This window comes from Vigna umbellata, chromosome 1 (genome assembly GCF_029865625.1).
Source record: "Vigna umbellata cultivar VRB3 chromosome 1, Vumbellata_1.0, whole genome shotgun sequence".
Taxonomy (NCBI): Eukaryota; Viridiplantae; Streptophyta; class Magnoliopsida; order Fabales; family Fabaceae; genus Vigna; species Vigna umbellata.
Window position 1 is genome coordinate 48,066,414 of NC_142165.1, and position 25,492 is coordinate 48,091,905.

The following is a 25,492-nucleotide window of genomic DNA, read 5'->3' on the forward strand; positions in this document are numbered from 1 at the left end:
AGCTTCTGAGTCAAATTTTTAAATCCCATAAAAATTGATACCAAATTTCTTTTACAGTGAACTGAATTGTTCAGTATTACGTGCATCTAGTCATAGCTTTTGAGCTAAATTTGTAATTCCCATAAAAATTGATACCAAAAATTTCTTACAGTGAATTGAATTGTAGCTTTTTATGTCTTAAATATATCCCATGTCAGTAATCTTCTAACGAGATTGAGCTGTACCCTTATTCCAGAATATTGCATCTAATCCAAAAATGACCCTCCTTGTTAAGATGATAGCATTGCTGATATGCTTGGTTGTTGACAGAACTTCATAAATAAGGTAGCAGAAGGAGGTGGCTGAACAGTAGTAATATCTAAACATCCTCTCTATGCCATATTTAAGATTCTCACGAATCGAAGCCACACTAAGACAGTGGCCAAATAGAAATTACCACATTCACATATATCGGCAAGGGCTTTGTAGAGGGCTATCTGAATCATAATCATAAAACATGGAATCTGATTTATCCTTAGAACTAATCTGGTTAGTTTTATCAGAAATGCAAACCTCGTTTCTCAAACCATCCACCGAATTAGTATCTCTGTTTCTTCTGTATACACCCCTACTCCTATCCAACAGCCCTTTCTTCATTAGGCTTGCGAATCCCTCTCTAATTTGTAGGAGGGGATGATTCTGCACAGGTTCTTGACCGTAATAGGCCTCCCTGAGAACAACTGTTTGGGTGTCACTCTTCTTGGAAATATAAAATATACCAGGATGACGTTCAAACGCTTTAGTAAACTTCTGCGGCAGTGACAGGGGTCTACGCAAGTTGCTGACATTCTTGCGCTCAGTTTGTTTATGAAGTGTAAGGTGAAGGAGCTCATGGAAGACTCCAACAATTCTTTTCTCAGAAACATCAGTGCGGGGATCCAAATGAGAGGCATCGGCATAAGGTGAAGTATATGGGAGTTTCTGCCACTCTTTCAGCCACTCCATGCATTTTCTTTTCAAACCAAAACCCCTGGTAAAACTAACTGGAAATGCTAACGATCCATTTTTTATGTCTTCTCCCTTTTGCTGTAGAGAACTATTCTTCTGTAACTCTGAGATGGAAAGCTTGTCATCCCAAAATAACAATTTCAACCCAACACGATCATCAGGAAGGCGAACATATGCGAATCTTTCAGGGTGATTTGGAATAAAAGAACGCTGGTAATCATATGGTAAACCCAAATCCCATTTTAACTGGTCAATGGTTTGTAGTGGAAGGATCCTATGAGCCGTGAGCATAAGCAATTTGCACAGCCTATCCCTAAGTTCCAATTGACTTTGCTGAAGGATGCTGACTTCCCGGTGGTGAAGCTCCAAGGCTTCAGGACTCAGACTGAACCATGGGACAGGAGAACCTCCACTATCAAGAAAACAGGACTCAACAAATATATTCGGATATCTTCTTATAAAGGTAGAGAGTTTGAGGTCACTGGGAAGACCAAGTTGTCCACGGTAGGGAGAAAGATGGTATATTGGAAGGCAGCATTGGGAAGAAGAATGAATTATGGAGACAAGGATCCCAGTTGCCTTAACATCCCTTTGACCAGCAACAACAGCATCCAATGTCCTATCTTTTACCCATTTCAATTTTATGTTCACCAAACTAAACTTCTGCTGGTAAATGTATCCTTGTCGATAACCATAACCGTGAACAAAACCAGAATTTCTTCCAATACCAAATACCCCACGGAACATAATATAAACTGATCATGGACAGTATAAGTAGCACACAGAGATTCCCTATGGACTTGTAGTTGTCAAAATCCACACTTTGCTCCAAGAAAAGCTACTGCATAAGTAAAACGTAGATTTAAGACAATTTAAACAAAGAAAGATTCTCCTACCACTAGAAAGACAGTATTCGACACAAAATGAAACTTGATACTAAAAGTTCTATCAAACTTGCAAACCAGATTTAAATTCAAATTGCCAACAAATATAATATTTTATCAAATCCTGATCAACAACTTAAAAGCTAGGTTGGATAAACATAGAGGTTTCTTTGCATCGTTTGAGCAGAAAAAAAAGGTTTGGAATATAAGGTTTAACTTTCCAAGGCAATGAATATAAGGTCTCCACTATTTTGTCTTTGCAGTTTTTTCCTTTCATAAGCCAGTATCTGACATACTAGACAGAAAAAATGTTCAACTAGTTCAAACAAGAGGTACTTATCACACACCTTAGGAAGAAACACTCAAGATCTTGGTTAGCTTGATTACTTCTAATAATCCTCCAATTAACTTACCAACATTGGACCCCATAGTTCACTTCCCTAACTGGAATACTGGAATAATCCTCCCCTGGGTATAAGAACTACAATTCCTTGAACATTATACATATCAATTATATAAAAAATTAAGTTCTAAGCAAATAAAAATAAAATGCATAAAAATAGACATGACATGTTACTGGAATACTGTGATTTACTTACCAACATTGGAACCCCATAGTTCACTACCCTAACACAAAACCAAAGAAAGAAGAGCATAGTAACAGAGAAAAATAATCAGTTTTGTTGAAGAAGATATAGAAATCCATCGATGGCAACAACAATTCAGAACCAATTCAACTTAAAGCATCACCAGTTCAGATAATCACAAGTGAAAAGAGTTCAGAAAATGCAAATATACTTACAAATCCAGATTTTCAAGACTCAACACTAATTTTCATGGGTCAAAAGTTTTAACATTGATTAATATTCACATATTTTCATTGATACTGTGCACATCGCTGGACAGATAAAATCAGAAGTTCAAAGATAAGGGGAGTTCATCAGTTTCTTAATTAAGGAGGTAGAGTCTGAAGCAGCTTGTAACCACATCTTCAATCATCCAGGTTAATGGCAGTTAAAGGTTTGCTTTCCAGAAAAAAACTGTTTTAGAGCAATATGTTTTAGTAGGTACGTTTTTAATTACCCAACTCACTATACTAACAACTCATTATGAATTTATTTATTTTTTTCGCATTTGCAGAGTAATAATCCTTACATTGGCCTGTACATTCTAAAGTTATTTTTCTTTCATAAAAGAATCAATTACAATTTGGTGCATTAAAAGTGTATCTATCTGTTATTTTAGGTAAATTATGCACTTGGAGCACTTTATTATATCTGTAACGATTTTAACAAAGAGAAGATTTTAAAGCCCGAAGTTATTGACATCATTAGAAGGTATGCAGCCGCCGAAGATGTTAGTGAGTTTGAATAATCTGGCTAAACCTTTTCTGAATAAACATCTACCAGGGAACGAGTGAGAGACAGAATTTAAACTTTTTTGCTCACATCTATCAGGGTTGAATTTGAGTATTGGTATCATTGTAAATTCGAATGGTGGTGTCGAATTTAAGAAATGGACATGATTTCATAATCACATTTATCAAAACAAAATTTCATAGAACATAGATTTAAGGAAAGCACACAGAGAGGCAGAGGGAGAAAGAGGCAAGCTCGAACACAATAATCGAATCACTGCTTACCTCGACAGTCAGTACGGACAGCGAGCACGGCAGGGTCCCTCTACGGTGGCAGAGGCCATGTCACGATAGGGCCAGGGCAGGGTCACCGTGGGTTTTCGTTGGAGCTCTTTTTCGACGACAACGGTGGGCAGCGTCACGGCAGGGTTAGGGCAGGATCACCGTGGGTTTTCGTTGGAGCTCTCCTTCGACGACAGGGTCACGGTGGGCAGCGGCCGCGTCACGGCAAGGATAGAGCAGGGTCACCGTGCGTTTAAGTTGGAGCTCTCATTTACTCGATTCACGTTTTAGGAATAACTGACACGAGGGAGTGATGAAGAAGCCACTGATTCAGTTCTCAAACAAAGACTGAAAATTTGAAACTGAACTAAAAAATAGTATATTTAATTTTTAGTAAAAATAAATTAATTTTTGAGTATAATTGTATAATTAATTATAATTTAATATAGTTAAGTTTCTTTTCCAACCTTAACTAAAATAAGAAATCAGTTTCCTAGAAGCACAAAAACAAAACCACATGTTTATGAGCTAATCATCATGGTATGATATCATGAGCTTTCAGAAACATGAAGATACTTTGACAATATTTTAACATCATTTACGTGTCATTCTGTGATTGATCCATGTTAGTGTTTATGATTATTATTATTGATTGTGAAGTAATTTTAGACCTATCACACAATGACACGTAGATGATATTAAAATATTGTCAAAAAAATGTTGTCAAAATATCATTATCCATCTTCAAATCACTACAATCAATTAGAAGAGCCGACAAATGCAAGATTATCGAGATCGCGAGTGAACTCAAACCTAGTTAACTCACACATAGTAGAATCACTTCTACGTAGGCTCGTCTGAACTCGATCAGACACGTGTAAATCGAGTTTAGAGTACGCCAGAAAAATGCCAAAAAAAATAAAAATTGTTTGTTTGTAGGTAACGATTTATGCATGTACCGTACGCACTCCCGGTCACCATCTAGGTCAATCACTCAGGCCCAATCACCAGGCCGACCACTAGGCTGATGACCAAGGTCGATCGTATGGTCGACCATTATGCCGATGACCTAGGCCAACCACCTGGCCGACCATCTAGGTCGACCACTAAACCAAGTGGCTGACCACTCATTAGGCCGACCGATTACTTACGTCGACCACCTAAGCCGACCACATGGTTTAATTATAAACGATAATGACTCATTAAGCCCCTAAAGCAGATTAAAGTGTAATTGGACTGTCATTAGGCCAACGAAAGGTAAAGGCCCATTACGACTAGTATAAATGAAGGTCTCAGGTATGACTTTGGGATCACGATGCACAATATACATACATTACTTGCTTTGCCAACCGTTGGGTTACATTACTAACTTGAGCGTCGGAGTGCCTTTGACAGGTGTCCACTCACACGGCTTGACCAAAGAGGAGGGATAACGAACAACGTAACTTGGAGGAAGGAGGACAACCAAGGAGTCCGTCTGCCCTACGTGCCAACTAGAAGACCACTAGGTAACTCGTCCGGCCTTCGAGACAATTTGGAGTGCTTTGAGTGTGGGACTTCAACTCTATGTCCGAAACATTTTGGAGTCCACCGTGGGGTCGAGCGAATATCCCCTCAGCCATAAGGAACTAATAAGTGATGCTTTAAAGGACATCAATTGCTCTGCCATCCGGCCTCAACCATCTGGCCTCAGTCATCCGGCCTCAACCATCCGACCTCAAGCATCTGGCCCCGGCCATCCGATCTCGGTCATCCGGCCTCCCATGACCTCAGTCCTCCGGTCATACCTTGACCTTTCAGGTATTTTCTCAAGCTTGGCCTCATAGGTATTCAACCATTTGGCCCCAAGTGTTAAGAATCAGTCGTCCAACCATACATTGGCCTCAACTTCTTGGCCTCTAATGGCCTCAGTCGTCCGGTCATACCTTGACCTTTCAGGTATTTTCTCAAACTTGGCCTTACAGGTGTTCAACCATTTGGCCCCAAGTATTGGCCTCAATCGTCCGGCGATACCCTGACCTCAACTTCCCAGCTTCCCATGGCCTCAGTCGTCCGACCATACCTTGACCTTAACTTCCCGACAACCATGGCCTTAGTCGTCCGGTCATACCTTGACCTCTTAAGTACTTTCTCAAACTTGGCCTCACAAGTATTCAACCATTTGGCCTCATAGGAAGTCAACCATTCGGCCTTTCGGCCTAACAGCGAAATTGTGAACGAAGAAAAACGAAACCGAACGAAAAAATAGTCAGCATAAACCCAAGTTGATGAACGAAGTGTTCCGAAAGGAATCACTATCAACTTGGCCAGATGGTGAACGACGACTTCCGAAAGGAACCACTACCGTCCGGTACGAACAACGCCCAAGTTGATGAACAGAGAGTTCCGAAAGGAACCACTGTCGAGTTGACCGGGCGGTGAACAACAAGTTCTTAATGAACACTACCGCTTGAGGTAGCCGTGGATCTTCACCAGAGGAATCCCGGCCAGCCACTAGGTAGTTCGTCTGACCTTTGAGACAATCTAGAGTGCTTTGAGTATGAGATTTCAATCCTATGTCCGAAACGATGCCGAACAGAGCTGGGTAACATTTCGGTGCTTCACTTCCGTTTCTATCCCTTTTGTGTGTTGATGCTATCTTTCTCAGTTATTTTTTCTATTTTGTGTTAGTGGGTTGGGTATTTTTAGAAGTTGGGCCTCACTTTAAGTCCAATGTCTTCTTCTTCTCTTTTTCTATGTAAAACACACACACACACACATATATATATATATATATATATATATATATAATCAATAAAATTAGAAAAATATATAAAAGAATTTAAAAATAACATATAATATGATAAACTAATAATAATAAATACTAATTTTTATTGGTCTATATGTTGTGCTGATTTTTTTTCTTTTGTAAACATTAAACTACATTGATATTGATATATTAAAACACCTGTTAAAATATTTTAAAATATCAGTAAAAAATATAAATTTAATTTTTACCAATTAGAGTTTCAGCCACTTCTTCAATTTTGATTCCAAATTCTCATTAGTGTTTCAGTCACTTTATTAGTTTTGATTCCAACTTCTAATCAGTGTTAGCATAAGGAAAGTTTAATTTCTTGTTGTTTTTGTCCAGCCTAATAGACATAGTAAAGAGTGTGACCTAATAAAGTTCTTTAAACATCTTCGTTATGGAACATTCTAACCTACGTCTATTTGAGTCATATTTACATATTATAATTAAATTTAGGTAGTTTGTAAGTTTCATTTTTTCACTATTTTGTTATTATATTCCTAGGTAAGTATTATTCTAATAAGAACATAGACTCATAGTTCATGTTGATCCTATAAATACAACTAGTATTCTCCTATGGAATATTCACTTCATAAACAATCACTCTCACTCTATTGTAAAAGATCTTAACTTTCTTGCTAACTTAAGAACTGTACTTAGAGGAAATAATATTAAAATTTTGAGTATAATGACCATCACTTTATTTCTATCTCTAACTTATATCGGAAAAATCTAAATTCCCCCTTCTTTTGCTGATAGATTAAGTTGGAAATTTTGATAAATGATTCCAGAAATATATTACTATATTTTGACCAATCGGATTTGTAATTGAATGTTTGTACTTGGAGGAATTAATTCTGCAATTTTGATAGAGTTGACAACCCAATTGAATAATGTTATCGAGTTGTATAAATCTCAATCTCTACCTAGTTAACTGTTAGATTAACCTAAAATTTAGATATGTAGTTCCTAAGACATGTTGATGTATTTTGAATGTTCCATTTTTTTAAAACTAAGTGGTATTTATTAAGGATATCAATTTTATGTTCTTGAATTACGGATGCAAAATTTCAAATTTTCACTTTATTAATGGTTAGATCGAACTGAAATTTTTATCCAAGATTCTAGTAAATTATGATTCAATTTATCAATTTAGATCCTGAATGTGGAACTTGTACTAAGAACAAATTTTTGTGTGTAACGTCATAAAAAATAAATAAATTTGGCAGATTTGTAACCTTTGATTGGTGAAATTATGTTGAGTTTGTACTCGTTATGGGAAATATGAGATTATAAGAAGAGTATGATATCTGACAATTGGTTTATTTTATTTTGGATATTGACACGAAAATGAGTTATTATCAATTTATGATTAGAGAACGAACATGATTGAGTTAGGTGGATGAGAAGATATGATTTGTTGATTTTAGGAAATGTTCGGGTGAATATAAGAAATCATTAATTATGAAATGATGTTTACTACCGAGAGTAGTATATTTGGTTTATACCATGAGACCTTGATATGAGCAGAGTAACACATGAGGTTTATGAGAGCAGGCAGAGAGTGGTATGACCATAAGGCTTTGACATAAACATATTACTCGTAAGTCTTATAGAAGCAGGCAGAGAACGGTTTGACCATAAGGCTTCGAAAAGTAAAACATATACGGGTAAGGCTTAAGGAAGCAGGCAGAGAATGGTCTGACCATAAGGCTTCGTGAGTAAGCATAGTATACTGGTAATGTTTATGAAAATGAGAAGGATGATTTTGAAGAAGTTAAGGAAAAATGAATTAATGACATCGGGATAATTGTGTTCATAAATTGTAATAATACATGATTGAAATATATATTATAAATAAGTTTAATGATTATATGTTATGGTTAACTTACTCTTATTTGTTTGTGCTATGATTGTATAACTCATGTTATACGTGAGTAGATAATGTTGCAGATGCAGTTAAAAAAACTTAGAGATGATGAGAGACATGCTGGGAAAAAATTTCAGGGGTTTTATTTTGTAAAAAGAATAAATTTGTATTAGAAAAATATGTTGTGTAAGGCTTGTAAGTCTAAATTCAAACTTATGTTAAGTGGTGAAGGCTATATTGTTTAAAGTTTGTAATACCCTTAAATTAATTGGGTGTTACACATGATATGTAATTCATTCATTTCTTCTCAATGTAATGTCTTGGATCTATCATTTGTTGCATTTAGTTTAAATGTTTATTTTATCCTTAGATGATGATTTAAATGGAAATTAAGACATATTGTCATCTTTATTTCTTAGGAAGGCTTAACTTTTAACAATTCTAGATTCTTAGTAGGAGTGTGTGGTCCTCATCACTAATTTTTGTATATAACATTTTTGAGATAATACTAAAAATATACCATATAAAACTGCCAAGTCTTCTATAAAATGGAATTTCATGCTAAAAAGGAAGGTCTATAGGCTAACCATGGCATAAAGGGATTTGTGGATAATTTGGCACTGTGAGTTTTTTCAATAAGGAAATTTTTGGTCTTGTGGACTTTTTGGTCCTAACTCATGTGGGTTAGGGCTAAGTCATATAAGATGGGCCAATTTGACAAGTTTAAAGACATTTTTGAATCACACAAAGGATGAACAACTTCTCCTATCAACAACAATCACTAGTACAAAAATTGCATACAACGTCGAATATTTTGGGCTTTTAACGGCGAAATCGCGAACGAAGTCATATCAGGAGACGTTAAATTGACGTCGAATTTAAAAAATTCGACGTTAAATTAACATTGAATCTTCTCAATATACGACGTTAACGTTAACGTCGAATTTTGTCAATATTTGACGTTAATCAAATTTTTTTAATTAATTGTGATCCTTTTTTATGACTCTAAGAAACCTGAAAAGCAGAAAAGCAACAAATTTCAGTTTTTTGTAATTTATAAAATATGAACTATGAATGTGTAGTGTAGTATCATCAACAAACAATAATAACCAACAACAAACAAGTTCAATCAAACAACAACAAACAAGTTCAATCAAACAACAACAAACAAGTTCAACCAAACAACAACAACAAACAAGTTCAACAAAAAAAAACAAGTTCAACACATAAGTTGTTCAAAACGAAAACGAAAATTAACCTTCAAAAGATGGGTTCATCGGAATAAAGTTTCGTCACCAATGAGAGAGAAATCAGAATGCGCCTATGAAGGACAAGAACACCAAAATAATCGATTAAAACAAACAAAAAACATACATAAAGTAGTTAATTGACATGCATTTGTATCAAATGAAAGAAAGATTACATGTGATACTCGTCAAACTTCGTTCGAGAAAAGTTTGAAAAGAGAAGAGGGTATCGTGCGCTAAGATAAAGTGAATGAATTTTCAATCTCTCGCTCAAATTTTTATTGAATTCACTAACCTTTTGACGTCAAATTTAAAAGCATTCGACGTTTTATATCCTTTCACATCGAATTACAATTCTAAACGATGTTTAATAATTGCATTTATTTACAAAAATGCCACCTCTCATTTTTAACGGTTGTTATTCAGTGGTTGGACGTTGAACGCGCGATGTTATACGCTGTTTTTGTACTAGTGAACAACACTCAGTCACTCAAGGTCACATTTAGCGAAAGTTGTGGCTTTAGCACTAGGTTTTTCAAAGCCTTTCATAGAGTTATCAAGTTCTACTGACTTCTTAGAATGATCTCTCCACTTCATTTATAAGAGCTAAATTATAAATTAGGTTAAGAAGATGAAGGGTTAGGTTTTAACGACCATCAATAATCGATTATTGCTCATGCTTCTCAAAGAAAATGTTTCAGTGCAATCTTTTTTTTGTCACGATTATTGTAAAGTGATAGTCGATTATTGATGTAACTTATTCAGAAAGATTTTCTCTGCAATTATCGATTAACTTAAGTGATAATCGATTATCACTGTGACTTTTTTTGAAAAACATTTTTTCTGAGATAATAAATTATTATATCGATTATTCTAGTTTTAATTGCAAAAGTAAAACTCTCTCTTAAATTTCTTAGTGCATTGTTGTTTGGGTTATGTCTTTTGGCTCTAATAAGGTTTATTTTTACCTATTTTTGTGTGTTTCTTTCAATTAATAAAATCAACATCTCCATGGCTTTTTTCTTATTTAATCCAATTTTTTTATGCTTGTATACCTCTATTATCTTTTTTTGAGTTTGTAAAATAAGTCAATAGGAAGCAATTTAGGTGGAGAAAAACAAATTGGAACTCAAGGAAGCATGATTGGACAAGAAAGAATTCTTTTTAGACAAATACTTATTAGAATCGCATTTAACGTTGCAAACATAAAGAAAAGACTCACTTGTAGAGTTATATTTCCATGGACCGCCTCCGGAGGACTAAAAATCACCATTAGGCACCAAGGTGAGTCGCTGGGCGAAAATGATAGTCCAAACCTATAATATTCGAGTCGTTGGACGAAAATATGGCTCGCCCAACGAGTTACAAGTTAGAGAGCATAAATTTAGGCTTCATTGGGCAAGAATGAAGCCGTTGGACGAGTCTGTCAGCCTTGATATGCGAAAATTGGTATTTAATCATGTTTTCACGAGGATTTTGGGTACTCCTCATTTTTACACGAATAAAATCACCTAGGGTACTTGGGAGAGATTCTTGGAGGTTGTTTGGAGTGTTAGGAAGTTATAGCTCTCCTCCTTGGGTTTCTTCCTCATCCATGGTAGTTTTTTCCCTTTCGGTGTTGAAGAGGAAGATGAGCTGCATATTGGAGGTGAAAATGCAGAGGAAAGGCGTGATTGAAGCTTGAAGTAGTTGCTAGGTGCCTTGGGAAAGGGTCTTCATCTTCTTTATGATTTTAATTTCTTCTTTATCTCTTAATTTGTAAACCCTAGATTCTTTATCTCTTTCAATTTCTATTTGTTGATATTAGATGTCAAACATTAAATTCTTGTCTAAAATTGTGTTGTTGATATATGCATGCTTTTCCAATTCAAGTTAATATTTGATTTCCTTGCTTAATGCTTGATGTGGATTGTTCTCATGCTTGATTTATGATTTTGAAGAGATTGGATAATATCTTTAGAATATAGCCTTGAAATTGAATGCCCAATGAATGCTTATATCTAGGAATAAAACTTGGTTCATTAGTAATCTTAAACTCTTGAACTTAATCCATGATTTCTTGTTGAGGATTCAAGGAATTGGAGCTTGATGAGTTATCATAGGCTCAAAGTCAGTACGGATAGGATTTGACTATATTTGTGAGTTGATTTTGACTAGAAAGTGGAATTGAGATGATTATTAATGCATGATAATGAAGTTGATGAAGTCTAGTCTTAATACATTTATGTTACATTTTCTTGTATACCAACTGTTTGATAAAAATACCAAAAAAATTTTCTTGTGTTTTTATGATTGTGGTCTAATTAAGCTATTAAGTGCAAGAGTTATCGAATGTTTCACAAGTTCCAAAAGAGAAGAATATTTATCAGTTGTTACATTACGACCAATGGACTTACATTGGTTTTACCATTAATACACTCTTGAACTTCTAACTTTACTATCTTAACTAAGATATACAAATGACATGACTTTAACAAGGAAATTTCCAAGTCTTTAACTCAACTATAGGTATTCAATCTTCAATGTTACCGATCAAACTTTCTTTAACTTTGCATCATTTATTTATAAATCATCATTATCATCCAAACATCAATTTTTCTTTATTTAATATGATCTTTCTGATTGTGTTTAAGATTGAGAATAAGACATGCATCTTCTTCTTTAATTAACAATAATATTTTTTATTAATTTTTTAAAATATATTGAAATTATTATCTTAGTAACTTTTATTTATGTAATAATTTGTATATCATTATAATTTTTCATTAAATTTTAAAAATTATAATAATTTGATGTTTTTACGTATATGTTATTGATAAATTCATTTATATTAATATTTTTAATTTTGACAGAAATGTATGACTATATTATGTTATAATATGAATTTACATACTAATACAAAAAGTTTAAAAAATATTATAAAATGTTTGACTATATTACAGTATACTACATTGAAATAATATAAAAAAAGAAATATTTATTATACAATTAAAAATATATCTTTTGATATTGTTCTATTTTATGGAGATTAAACTTCTACCTTATTTCGCAATCAAAGGGTTTTCCACACAATCAGCATCAATTTTGAAAAATCTAACTTTAGGATCCTATCTTCTTATTATCATTATGGTCCACACAATAACAACACAATAATACAAAATTCTTGATAATTATAATGAACTATTAAACACCAGAATTACTTCCTAATATTCTTCTCAAGGGTTTTTATAACCCTCCAATTTTAATTCAATTGTACACACCAAATCACATTTAACAGATAACCAAAACATATGTTATTTGGTTTAAGTTTATTAATAACAAAATATCATAGACTCATTTTTTAAAATTTATATTTTGGAACTTATTCAAATTTGTATTGTATTAACATTTTAATAAGTATTTTGATTTAAATTGTACTTAAAGAATACTTTTTTATTTAATTTTATATTTTAAAGATTTGGTTTTAAATAATTTTATTTAAAATTATATATATATATATATATATATATATATATATATATATATATATATATATATATATATATATATATATATATATATATATGAGATACTATTTTATAAATATAATTTATGTGAAAGAAACTTTAATTTAAGTGTGAATTTTGAAAATGTATGTTTTTTTTTTAATTTAAAATTATTGAACGACATAATAATTTGTATGAATTACACGTGTATTATTTAGTCTCTCCCTCTTGATTCAAACTAATTATTTGGAAAACATAATTACAAAATTATTAATTATAATTCATACAGCTTACAAGAATTCAGTAACTCCTATCTTTAAATATAGTATAATAGAATTTATAGATTTTTTTTAATATATTTAAAATTAAATTAATGTAAACTAATTAGGAAATAAGTAATTAATTATCTAATATAAAATTCATTAATTTATGTCTTTATATCAATAAGTATATGAAATAATTAATAAATAAATCAATAAAAAGCTATTCGACAACATAATTGTAAGTATTTCTTCAATTTCTTCTACATAAATTCATTAATTATTTCATAACATATAGATAAATAGATATAGAAATATATAAAGAAATTAAAAATTAATTAATCAGATATAGAAATATATAAAGAAATTAAAAATTAATTAATTAAAAATTAAAATTCAAATAATATAAAAAAGTTATTAATTTATGTCATTATATATATGAAGTTTTTTAATATATATATATATATATATATATATATATATATATATATATATATATAATAGAATATTTATTACGTGTAACATATGAAATGATACACCATTATAATTATATTAAATATTATAGTATTTAATAATTTTAATTACAACATTTATTATTGAAATTCATTGTTAGATTGTTTTTTTTTACCTAAATCATGTATTCAAAATTATCACATTTCAAAATAATTTTATTTCATCATTTATATGCATTAAATTCGATGAAATATATATTTCTTAAAATGCAGATATTATATTTTTCTATTATCATCTTGTTATTATTATTTATAAATTCTGACATAAAAGGCAATAAATAAATTTAGCTAACTAAATTAATTAAAATAACGTTAAGTAGAAACTTATTGGAAGAAATATTTAACCCTCCTGATTTTATTCCTTTTATAAGTATGCACTTTAAACTTTAATTTTATATTAATTGATTCTCAAATTTTGTCACATTTACAAATAGATACGTCAAAATTTAATTTTGCTACAATTGATCCATAAGCATAATTTATTTTTAAACGAAGACACCTAAATTTTAATTTTATACTAAATAATCCTTAAAACCATTCAATTTGGTAAATACACTTTGTCTGGTATGTTTGAGTTAAATCATTTAAATCAAGTGTTAATTTTTTGTCTTCTTCTTGGTGTAATTCATTTTTATATATTAAAGTGCAATGAAAATAATAATTTAGAAGTAAAAAAAAAAATTAAAAGATCAATCTAAATTTTACAAATATTTTTTAGTCGAGTACAATTTTAATTATTTATACAAAAATGTTTTACTCTGAGTCATGTTATTTTTCCAAAGTTAATTTTTTAAGTTTGAAGAATAGGATATAGAATTCACATATCAAAAATTAACAGAAGTCTATGTCAACCATTCAAATTCAAATTTTCATTAAAAGAATCAAAGTTAATTTAAATAAACATATTAATAGTACAATATATATTTTGATATTTTGATCCAGTTTAAATATATTTTTTGAGAAAATTATTTATTAAAAATGAATAAGTTTTAAGAACTAATTGAAACCAATAGGTGCTTAGTTAAAAACAGATTATCACATAATCAATTAAAAAACATTATAAGTCCTGCAGAAGATTACGTGATGAAAAGGATTCAGCATAATTTTTTTAAAGAAAAACATTTATAAACATTTGATAAGTTTTAACAATCAATTAAAATAGAATTAAAATCATAGACGTCTATTTCTATTTATGAAAATAATAAATTAAAAGATGTAACAAAATTAAAGATGAATCAAAATTTGAGGTGTGGAAATGAAATTTGTTTGATAATGTAACAGTGTGATGAATTAAATTTAAAGAATATTTCTCCATATGGACAAGGAAGAATATTCTGTCATCTTTGACTTCAATCTCTTTCCATGTGACTCTTATTTTCTTTCTCTCTGTCATCAATCTTACTAATTCATTCATCTCATTCGCATGTGCATTAATTGTGCATTTCGAATTTTCATCTATAGAAAAAAAAAAAAGAAATGTCTGCCTATTAAAGAGAGAGAAGAAGCGTTTTCTCAATCAAACGGTGTGAACATATCCTAACACCTACCTCAAGAAAATACAATAATCCAAGATAAAAATTATAATAATAATAATAATTATTATTATTATTTTAGTCAACCGTTTGGGATTTCAATATCATGGACTTTATAAGTATCACCTCTACGCCACACTATCAGGCACACAGCTTTTGACAGAGAGAAAACTACAAAACTGGTTCGTTTTGTTTCATTCAATTTTCTGAAACTCACTGTCTTTATTTTTTCTGTTATATAGTTCTCTTACGGCATTCATTCGTTGTACTAAGCAGGATGGGAGGTGAGGGCGCGATTGACGGCGGAGTGCGGAGGCGGGGATTGACATTCCGGAAAAACGACTTTTTTCCGGAAGAGTCGTTCAAGAGTTGGAACAACTATGCCAGAGCCATTATGGAGACGCCGTGGAGGTTGATGGATCGGGTGCTGAGTCGATCCCAGGACCACACGGAGCTCGTAGAGATGAAGGCTCGGAGCGGCCACGAGATGAAGAAGACGCTCAACTGGTGGGACCTCATGTGGTTCGGAATCGGCGCCGTCATCGGCTCCGGCATATTCGTCCTCACCGGCCTCGAGGCTAGGTCAACGGTCGGACCCGCCGTCGTCCTCTCCTACGTCGTTTCCGGAGTCTCCGCCTTGTTCTCCGTCTTCTGCTACACCGAGTTCGCGGTAGAAATCCCCGTCGCAGGTTCCATCTCTTGCACTCTTGCTTTTGTTTGCGTACAGTTTCACTTTGCAGGATTTCAGACAATAACACGTTTAAATCTTCATACAAAAATAACTACTTTGAATCTAGGTTTATATATATAAACTTGATTAGAAAACAAGTTAGATTTTAATTTTTTTTTATCAAACAAACCAAATAATTTAAACAAATATAAATATTACGTTTAAATATATTATGTATATATTTATCTCTCTTTCTTAGTTATTAAGAAGTTTACAGACTCTAACTTCAATATTTTAAACTAAGATTTTGTATGAATATTTATATATATATAATTATATGGTGAATCGAAAACTATCAGATAATATAGATAGATATTTCTGATCCAGCATTTGAATTAGACCGTTGTATCTGCATATTAGTAAATTATTTAGAACAGTGATTGGTTATTTTATATAAAAAAGCTTTTTGTATGTCAACTTTGGATACTTGATTGGTCTTTAAGTTTGACAATATATTTTTCATTTGTCGGTGACTTTATATTTATATTTATTTATAAATACAAATTCACTGAGTGTAATGCATATCAAACGCTTAATTGATATATTAGGAATTTGATTATTAAAAATTAAATGGCAAATTTAATTGGTGAAAGTTACGTATTAGTTAGTCCTCAACTTTTGGAATATGAATAAGGTGGGTGACCTACAAAGTTAAACTCTTCCACCGTTGTATTGTTGAATTTTCAATTAATGAGTTGTGCTGGGAATGCACGGTCCCAGCACCATTTTTCTTCCTCCAAAACTCATACTCATAAGAACAATTTTTCTGAATTTCTCATAATCGTAATAATATATGTGTGTATCATACACACACACACGTAAAATGATATATATCCATGATTTAATGTTCAAATAATAAAGTCATTCTCTAAACAGTAGAGATGACGAAACTTGAACATACAACATCTTCTCTCGTTTCAAACGAATTGACGTGTGTACTCTTTGGTATATTTATTCTTCTTAATCGGAGTGACGTTGTTTATAGAATAATTTTGAGAGGGTGTTCATTCTCTTTGTTTTTTTTTTTAAAAATCCTATATAAAATGTAAAATTTAAGACGTACTATAAAAAAATAAAAATTTGAAATATGATGTTAAACTTTTGATGTCTAATTTACGGAACCATATTTATGTTAAAGTGAAGTTTTAGGTCCCCTTTGAATCCCGTTGATTGGTAGAATTTGAGTTGAATATTAAAATTAACTTTGATACTGATAAGAAAAGTAAGCATGCATGGATAAGTAGATAAATAAAGAGGAAAAGAGTTCATGAATTGTTAAATTAGAAATGCTATATTACAATAATAGTAGTAGTCCCAGTGTTTAATGAGAAAATAACGTCCAACAACATGAGAGAAACGATGAAAGCGACCGCCCGCCATTGAATATAAAGGAGTCAAATTACACAAAACGTATCCTCTTGGACTCCTGTTGTCGACCTTGCACTTTAGATGTCACATCTCAAGTGTAATTGTTCGCACTTCGCAAAAGCATCAACCAAAATGGTAGTTTTAAATTTCCAATATCCATAGTTTATGTTCTCACACCACTTTAAATTTTACTATTCATGAATAAATTAAGTTATACTTTTATAAAACAATCCAGCATGGAAACACGATTTCTTTTAATCAAGACTCGTCTATTTATGTATTTAAAAAAGAAAATTAGCCATGGACAATGTTTTTTGTCTCAAGAATATCACATGGTACCTAATTTCACTAGAAAACATAGGTTTGACTTTTCTAAAGTGTGAGAAGAAAATGCCATGTGCAACTATTAATCCTGTTTCGTTAAAACTACTAAGCATTTTGGCTATGTTTGGTTTTGTTAGGTGGATCATTTGCGTACTTAAGAGTAGAACTGGGAGAATTTGTGGCCTTCATAGCTGCCGGAAACATCCTCCTTGAATATGTAATCGGCGGCGCCGCGGTGGCTCGGTCATGGACCTCTTATTTCGCCACCCTCTGCGGCCAACACCCTGATGACTTTCGTATAGTAGTCCACAACATGAACCCTGATTATGGGCATCTGGACCCTATATCCATCGGAGTACTCATAGCCATCACTCTCCTCGCAGTGTACAGCACCAAAGGCTCTTCAATCTTCAACTTCATTGCCACGATCTTTCACTTGATTGTCATTGCCTTCATCATCATCGCAGGCCTAACGAAGGCCAACACCGAAAACTACAAACCTTTTCTTCCTTTTGAAGTTCGTGGCGTGTTCAAGGCTTCGGCTGTTCTTTTCTTTGCCTATGTTGGCTTTGATGCTGTCTCAACCATGGCTGAGGAAACCAAGAACCCTGCGAGGGACATTCCCATTGGTCTCGTGGGCTCAATGGTGATTACCACATTCTTATATTGCGCGCTAGCTGTGACACTATGCCTCATGCAAAAGTACACCGACATTGACCCAGACGCTCCCTATTCGATTGCGTTTAGTGCTGTGGGAATGGATTGGGCTAAGTACATTGTTGCATTTGGGGCGTTGAAGGGAATGACCACTGTGTTGTTGGTGAGTGCGGTGGGTCAAGCTCGTTACCTAACCCACATTGCACGTACCCACATGATGCCTCCTTGGTTTGCTCATGTTGATGAGAAAACTGGGACACCCGTGAATGCCACAATTTCCATGCTTGCAGCCACAGCCGTAATTTCTTTCTTCACTAAACTTAATATTCTCTCCAACCTCTTGTCAATTTCCACTCTCTTCATCTTCATGCTTGTGGCTGTGGCGCTTCTAGTGCGCCGCTATTACTCAAGTGGGGTAACCACAAAGCAGAATAAAACGAAGCTCATTCTGTGCCTTGTGCTGATTTTGGGGTCTTCGTGTGGAATTTCTGGTTATTGGGCAAGCAGCGATGGTTGGATTGGGTATGCAATTTTCGTGCCGCTGTGGATTTTAGGGACTGTGGTTCTTTGGCTTTGTGTTCCGCAGGCAAAGCAACCGAAACTTTGGGGGGTGCCCTTGGTTCCATGGCTACCTTCTTTATCTATTGCCATTAACATATTCCTTCTTGGCTCTATTGATAAAGATTCATTTATCAGATTTGGGGTGTGGACAGGGCTCCTCTTGGTATACTATGGGCTACTGGGGCTACATGCTTCTTATGATACAGCGAAAGGGTTCGAGAGCCAAAAAACTTCTGTGGATGTTGATAAGCAGTGGAACAAGGCGGAAGAAGGGGCGCAAGGGGCAAGAGGGCAAGTGCCTCTTACAGCAGTTACAACTGACTAATGTACAAAAAGTTGCCGTAACTAGACAAAAGGCTTCTCAGCAAATAATTTACTTAAACTTTCGATATTCCAGTTGGTCAAAAAAAGTAGCTGTGGGTGTGTATTTTTCAAAAAAAGAAGCTGTGGATGTGTGAACATGTTTCTTATTAGTGTTGCTGAATTATTTGTAGAGTGATAATCTTTAGACAACGATCTGTTTTAGAATAGTTTCTTTTTAGCAGTAAAATCTGCATGGTTAGTACGGAAAATGTTATTTGGACAACAAAAGTTTGACACAATTTTGACAACGGCGACGTGACAGCTGTGCATTGGCTCAGTGAATTGAAAACAAACCAGAAAAAATCCAAAATACCCCTCACCCCGGTTCACTGAGCCAATGCACAGCTGCCACGTCGCCGTTGTCAAAATTGTGTCAAACTTTTGTTGTCAAAATAACATTTTCCTGGTTAGTACAAAGGGTTCTCAAATGGAAAAGGTTTCTTCGACAACAGATTTTTGACAATAATTTGACAACGATACGTGTCACATTATCATTGGTTGTCTTTATCAAATTTTTTTAAAAGTTTCATTTTGTCTTCGAGGGCATATTTGGAAAGAATGTTCAGAAACATTTTGGTACTTTTCACTTTTTGAAACAATATTCAGAAGAAAAACCTATTCCTCTCTTCGAAACTCTCTCACCGCCTTCGACATTCCTCATTCGAATCTCCGCCACCGAAGTACTGTGTTTATCCACTGTTGTTCGTTCGTTGCTTGGGTCCACCGTTGTCTCCGGAGGAAGTCGTCTCTCTCTGTCCGCCATTGAAGTGTTGTCTTTGTATCGCTTGGGTTCACCGTTGGCGTCATTTCTCCAAAGCTTTCGTTTTCTCGCTCGTGCTATTGTTCCTTCGTCGGTTGGAATAAAGTTTCTCTTAACATGACCTTTTCTTGGGGTAAGTTGTTGTCTATTGGCTTCTTGGTTGGGGTATTGAAATTATCAAATGTGTTAGTAATCTTTATATCTCTTAGTTGTTTCTGCTTTTGGAAAATTATATTATTTTTTTAATTATTTCTCTATATTTACATATTTGGAATTTTTGCAGCCCAATTTTTTGGTTCTTGATTTGAGATATTTGTTTCGCCAGAGCAAGGTAAAGTATGTAATCTTTTTTATAGACTTTTGTAATAACTAATTTATTAGGAGCCTTGGTGATTGAGAACATTAGGTATTATGCTCATCAAACATATGATTTGTTGATGTTTGATAATAGATGTTTCAAATATAATTTGTTGATGTGATTAACTAGTAGGTGTGTTATACTTTTTTTTTGTTTTTTTGCATTTCCCAGGCACAAAACCTTGAGTTATTATTTGGTATGTTGTTAAAAAATTGAACTGTGGGATGATGTTCTCAATTACAATGAGAAAAGTATGCTTGATTACAACAAAGTAAGTATCAGTAACTTTGTTAAAAGACTAGATGATTTTGGTATTGTGTGGAGTTATTATTTGGTATGTTGTTAAAAAATTGAACTGTGGGATGATGTTCTCAATTACACAATACCAAAATCATCTAGTCTTTTAACAAAGTTACTGATACTAACACAATACCAAAATCATCTAGTCTTTTAACAAAGTTACTGATACTTACATTGTTGTAATCAAGCATACTTTTCTCATTGTAATTGAGAACATCATCCCACAGTTCAATTTTTTAACAACATACCAAATAATAACTCAAGGTTTTGTGCCTGGGAAATGCAAAAAAACAAAAAAAAAGTATAACACACCTACTAGTTAATCACATCAACAAATTATATTTGAAACATCTATTATCAAACATCAACAAATCATATGTTTGATGAGCATAATACCTCATGTTCTCAATCACCAAGGCTCCTAATAAATTAGTTATTACAAAAGTCTATAAAAAAGATTACATACTTTACCTTGCTCTGGCGAAACAAATATCTCAAATCAAGAACCAAAAAATTGGGCTGCAAAAATTCCAAATATGTAAATATAGAGAAATAATTAAAAAAATAATATAATTTTCCAAAAGCAGAAACAACTAAGAGATATAAAGATTACTAACACATTTGATAATTTCAATACCCCAACCAAGAAGCCAATAGACAACAACTTACCCCAAGAAAAGGTCATGTTAAGAGAAACTTTATTCCAACTGACGAAGGAACAATAGCACGAGCGAGAAAACGAAAGCTTTGGAGAAATGACGCCAACGGTGGACCCAAGCGATACAAAGACAACACTTCAATGGCGGACAGAGAGAGACAACTTCCTCCGGAGACAACGGTGGACCCAAGCAACGAACGAACAACAGTGGATAAACACAGTACTTCGGTGGCGGAGATTCGAATGAGGAATGTCGAAGGCGGTGAGAGAGTTTCGAAGAGAGGAATAGGTTTTTCTTCTGAATATTGTTTCAAAAAGTGAAAAGTACCAAAATGTTTCTGAACATTCTTTCCAAAGATGCCCTCGAAGACAAAATGAAACTTTTAAAAAAATTTGATAAAGACAACCAATGATAATGTGACACGTATCGTTGTCAAATTATTGTCAAAAATCTGTTGTCGAAGAAACCTTTTCCTATTTTTAAAGGACCTTTAAACAGCCAGAGGTGTTACTTTCATTAAACAAATATGGAAGTGTTAGCATAATGAAAGCTTCAATATAGTTAATTTCAAGTCTCATTTGTTTGTTTTCCTTTGCTTGGATTTTGGAGTCTAGCTTCACTCTCCAGCCTGAAATAGATATCCTTGTCATGCTATCCGTGTCTCTTTCTAGCTCTCTTCAGGTTCCACACTAGACACAATCAAGCAGAAAAATAAAGGGTAGTTTGGAAACCACACAATAAGATAATTCATTGTACAAACAACATAAATGGAAGATTGTTTGATCGAGCTGTAAAGACACAGTTTAACCAACTAAACATATCCGTAGAGGTGTAATTAAAACTCACTAAACAACCCAAAATGTCACTACCATGAAGAGAAGAGAGAGGGGAAGAAACGGTACTTAAACTAAAGCAAACCATTCACCAGAGAGCAATTTAAAAAGCGCTTCACTTTAGATTTAGCATCTGTGATAGTTTGAGATATGCAAGCATATTCATCCTGTGCTCTTGCTAGTGTCTCCTTGCAAGCAGTCTCTTTATTACATATTCTCTCACGTAATGCTTGGAACTTTGCTTCCAATGCCTCCCTTTCTTCTTGACATTGATCCAATTCTCTCTGCACAGTTTCGATGACCTTTTTGTTGCTATCTTTTCTCTCCTTCAGCATGCCAGATTGTTTAAGAATCTTTCTTGCCTCATATATCTCTTCCAATCTCAGGTGAAGCCACTCAATGTTCACTTGCATATTTTTCATTTCATTTGCAAGGGCAATCATGCTATGCAGCCTATCTTCTGTGATTTTGATGAGATCCTTGTCTTTCAGTTCTGAGATGATCTCACATATTGTCTCCAAAAAAACTGATCGGAATCTTTCTGTCAATATCAAGGAATTCTCAAAAATATCTCTATGCTTGGTGAGAATACTTCTTAACAGGGGCATGAATTCTTCCTTCACTTTGTATCCTTCAACTCCGTCCATTGTTGAGCTATGTCCCACAGAATCAACTTCATCATCACCTTCATTTTCCCACATATTAACTATGTGAGTAAATTGAATGCTGAATTGTGAGGATGAATGTGCAACCATTGAAATAGACCTACTATTGTTCTTGTCCTTTCTTTCCCTAGAGTTAGCCGATGTTTGAGTACCCTCAGCCAAAAGTTCCTTCTCAAGAGGGGCACATTCTACTTCCAATGCATTGTGCTTTTCCACTTGAGTCGAGTGATTAACCATTTGCTTCTCATTATCACTCACTTCTGTAATCTTCTCTGCTGTTGTTCCAGTTTCAACAATCTCTTGTTGTTCTGATCTCATAGAGGAACAGCCGGCATAAATTACAGTGGAACGTGAGACTTGGTTAGCCTGAACAGGGGTGGTTCTAGTTTCAATATACTTATTTGCTAATCTCAAGGAACGGCGGGTATGAAGTACTCTGGAATCTGGAATCAAACGCTTTCTTGCAGAGGAAGGGAGGTACGAAGACTCTGACTGAACATTGAACACAAACCAACAATGTGCAAGTTACAAATAAAATGAATGGTAAGGATGCTACTTACATCCACAAGAATGATAAAACATTTGCATATAGTCTATGAAACTTTCAAAAACTGAACTTTTAAGTCTAACTTGTATCTATTTATATGGTATAATTAAACCTTGTCTCAAGTGGATCTTCATCTCTCCCTTAGCAAAACACAAACCTTTTAGATGTCTCAAATGACCTGAATGTTTCTGTATTTTTGTGCAACAATGAGTATTCACATTTCCTCAACTTTCAAGATGACAAAGAAGATCAAACTAGCGTGTATGATGGTGAAAAATCAACAATCTTATACCATAACAATCATGATGAACTTAGAAACATATAAAACAGTATCATATATAGAGATATTTGTTTTGGTAATGGGGTATATAGAGCTCATGAGATAAATGGGTAAACCAAGGTGAAGATAGCATTAGCATATCTTACATATATGAATGCATACATACCTGGCTGTTTGGTGAGTAAGATTCAGAAGAATATGTTCTTGCTCTTTGGTTAGGCATTTTTGTTTGTTTAGTGTTCTTCTTCTTACAAAATCTCAAACTCAAGCAATGCAGAGTTGTTTAATCTGTGAAACTCAAAGCAAAATTTAGTGAATGGAAACAGAAGATGAAAATAAAGAGAGAGAAGTCATATTAGGTCCATCCTATTTCAAACTATCAACTTTAGTTACACTCTTCCTCGTGTTCTTATTTCTTATGGCAAAATAATTATAAGTATAATAAAAATCCATTTTCGTAAATATCCTACGGGTAGGTAGACTGTTCAAGGCATTGTTTTTTTTCTAGCTATCCCTAATTTTAATGCTTCAGAAAAGACGAAAATGTAGTTTGAAACTCTGAGAATATTAAAGAAAACCTGTTTTCTAACCAAAAGTGGTAGTCACAACTTTATAGCCGTGTCCCTAAAACAGGAAAGAATAAATCAGGAATGGGATTTTGTACGACTTCTCTGAACTAAAGCTACACACAAAAGTGGAAAGGAAATATAAATAGAGGCTATCGATATTAAATTCTAATAATATAATTAATATAGACTTCTTTTTATCATTGGTCGCTGGTATTTATTAAGGAGATAATTAAATTCACAACTTTTCAATAAATTATTCTAATTTTATCTCTAAAGTTAATCTTATATCTTCGTTAGACTGTAAATGAGTCTTTATTAAAGTTGTTGATTTTAAACAATCAAATCAACATAATATTTAAACGATTCAAATTATTAAGTAGTAAAGGAAATATTTTGAATATTTTAACTTGATTTTTTTTTGTTGGATTTTTTTATTTTGTTCTTTTGTTATTATTTTAAAATATACTTATACATACACACACACACACATATATATATATATATATATATATATATATATGTTTTAAAATATATTAAAAATTCTAATATATTTTAAAAGTTTGATATAAAGATAAAAAAAATCAACAGAAAATTTAAAATCCAAAATATGAACTCTTTTCACTTGTTCATATTCGGTCTAAACCTATCTCTATTTGGATCATTTTTAAATATTATAATTAAATCTCAGTAGTTTAATGTGATGTTTGTTATTTATCATTCTATTATTATTTATTACACTGTTATTATACTCCTTTAGTAAGTATTATTTCAATAGAAACATAGGTCCTTCATCCTATAAATACAACTAGCATTCTCCCGATTAATACCCACTTTATAATTACTCATACCCATCATATTCGCAATATCCTAAGACGGTACAAAGACAAATGACCAAGAGATAAGCAAACATTATATTTCCAAACCTATACTCAAGAATCTTTTATTTTGTTATTCGTTCATGCTCCCTTATGCTAACAATCACAACAAAGACTTGCAAGAGCAAGAAAGGCAGCCAACACAATGATAGTGTTTCCTTCCTTAGGCTTCTCCTGTGGACACACACGAAAACCTACTTTAGCAACAAATAAATCAAATGAATGAGACACTCTAAGCCCTCAAACAAAACACATGAGCTATTAAAAAATAATGAAAAAATTCTGCGAAGATGACAACGAAAAAAGTCCACAAAGGTGACAACAAGAAAAGTCTATGGAGATGGCAACAAAAAATGTCCATGAAGGTGGCAATGAAAAAAATCCACAAAGGTGACAACAAGAAAAGTCCACGAAGGTGGCAACAAAAGAAGTCCAC

General features: G+C 33.2%; 3 protein-coding genes across 6 annotated transcripts; 1 reads left to right on the forward strand and 2 right to left on the reverse strand.

Moving 5' to 3' along the window:
• Positions 1–97: 97 nt before the first annotated feature.
• Positions 98–3,851, reverse strand: LOC124848408 (Ubiquitin carboxyl-terminal hydrolase family protein). Of its 4 annotated transcripts, none has more exons than XM_088103509.1 (3): positions 3,514–3,851; positions 2,285–2,339; positions 98–1,828 (listed from the first exon to the last, which is right to left on the reverse strand). In XM_088103509.1, exon 3 carries the CDS (start codon positions 1,732–1,734, stop codon positions 442–444), a length of 1,293 nt encoding a protein of 430 aa, XP_087959635.1. In that variant the 5' UTR covers positions 1,735–1,828; positions 2,285–2,339; positions 3,514–3,851; the 3' UTR covers positions 98–441. The 4 variants fall into 4 exon arrangements, with proteins under 4 accessions (XP_087959635.1, XP_047182038.1, XP_087959634.1 ...); XM_047326082.2 differs by having other exon boundaries at positions 2,219–2,339; XM_088103508.1 differs by having other exon boundaries at positions 2,219–2,352.
• An 11,452-nt stretch (positions 3,852–15,303) lies between these two features.
• On the forward strand, positions 15,304–19,419 carry LOC124848427 (cationic amino acid transporter 1-like). Its single transcript, XM_047326104.2, has 3 exons — positions 15,304–15,389; positions 15,484–15,896; positions 17,767–19,419. The coding sequence occupies exons 2-3, from the start codon at positions 15,485–15,487 to the stop codon at positions 19,170–19,172; spliced, it is 1,818 nt and encodes a 605-aa protein (XP_047182060.2). The 5' UTR covers positions 15,304–15,389; position 15,484; the 3' UTR covers positions 19,173–19,419.
• A 1,358-nt stretch (positions 19,420–20,777) lies between these two features.
• Positions 20,778–23,966, reverse strand: LOC124848456 (uncharacterized). Its single transcript, XM_047326136.2, has 2 exons — positions 23,779–23,966; positions 20,778–23,277 (listed from the first exon to the last, which is right to left on the reverse strand). The coding sequence occupies exons 1-2, from the start codon at positions 23,833–23,835 to the stop codon at positions 22,195–22,197; spliced, it is 1,140 nt and encodes a 379-aa protein (XP_047182092.2). The 5' UTR covers positions 23,836–23,966; the 3' UTR covers positions 20,778–22,194.
• Positions 23,967–25,492: the final 1,526 nt, after the last annotated feature.

Coding starts and splice junctions, on each gene's coding strand:
- LOC124848408 (XM_047326090.2), bottom strand. CDS start 1,734: ATGTTCCGTGGGGTATTTGGTATTGGAAGAAATTCTGGTTTTGTTCAC.
- LOC124848427 (XM_047326104.2), top strand. CDS start 15,485: ATGGGAGGTGAGGGCGCGATTGACGGCGGAGTGCGGAGGCGGGGATTG. Junction 15,897..17,766: donor GGTAGAAATCCCCGTCGCAG/GTTCCATCTCTT, acceptor TGGTTTTGTTAG/GTGGATCATTTGCGTACTTA.
- LOC124848456 (XM_047326136.2), bottom strand. CDS start 23,835: ATGCCTAACCAAAGAGCAAGAACATATTCTTCTGAATCTTACTCACCA. Junction 23,278..23,778: donor CTTACTCACCAAACAGCCAG/GTATGTATGCAT, acceptor TTCAATGTTCAG/TCAGAGTCTTCGTACCTCCC.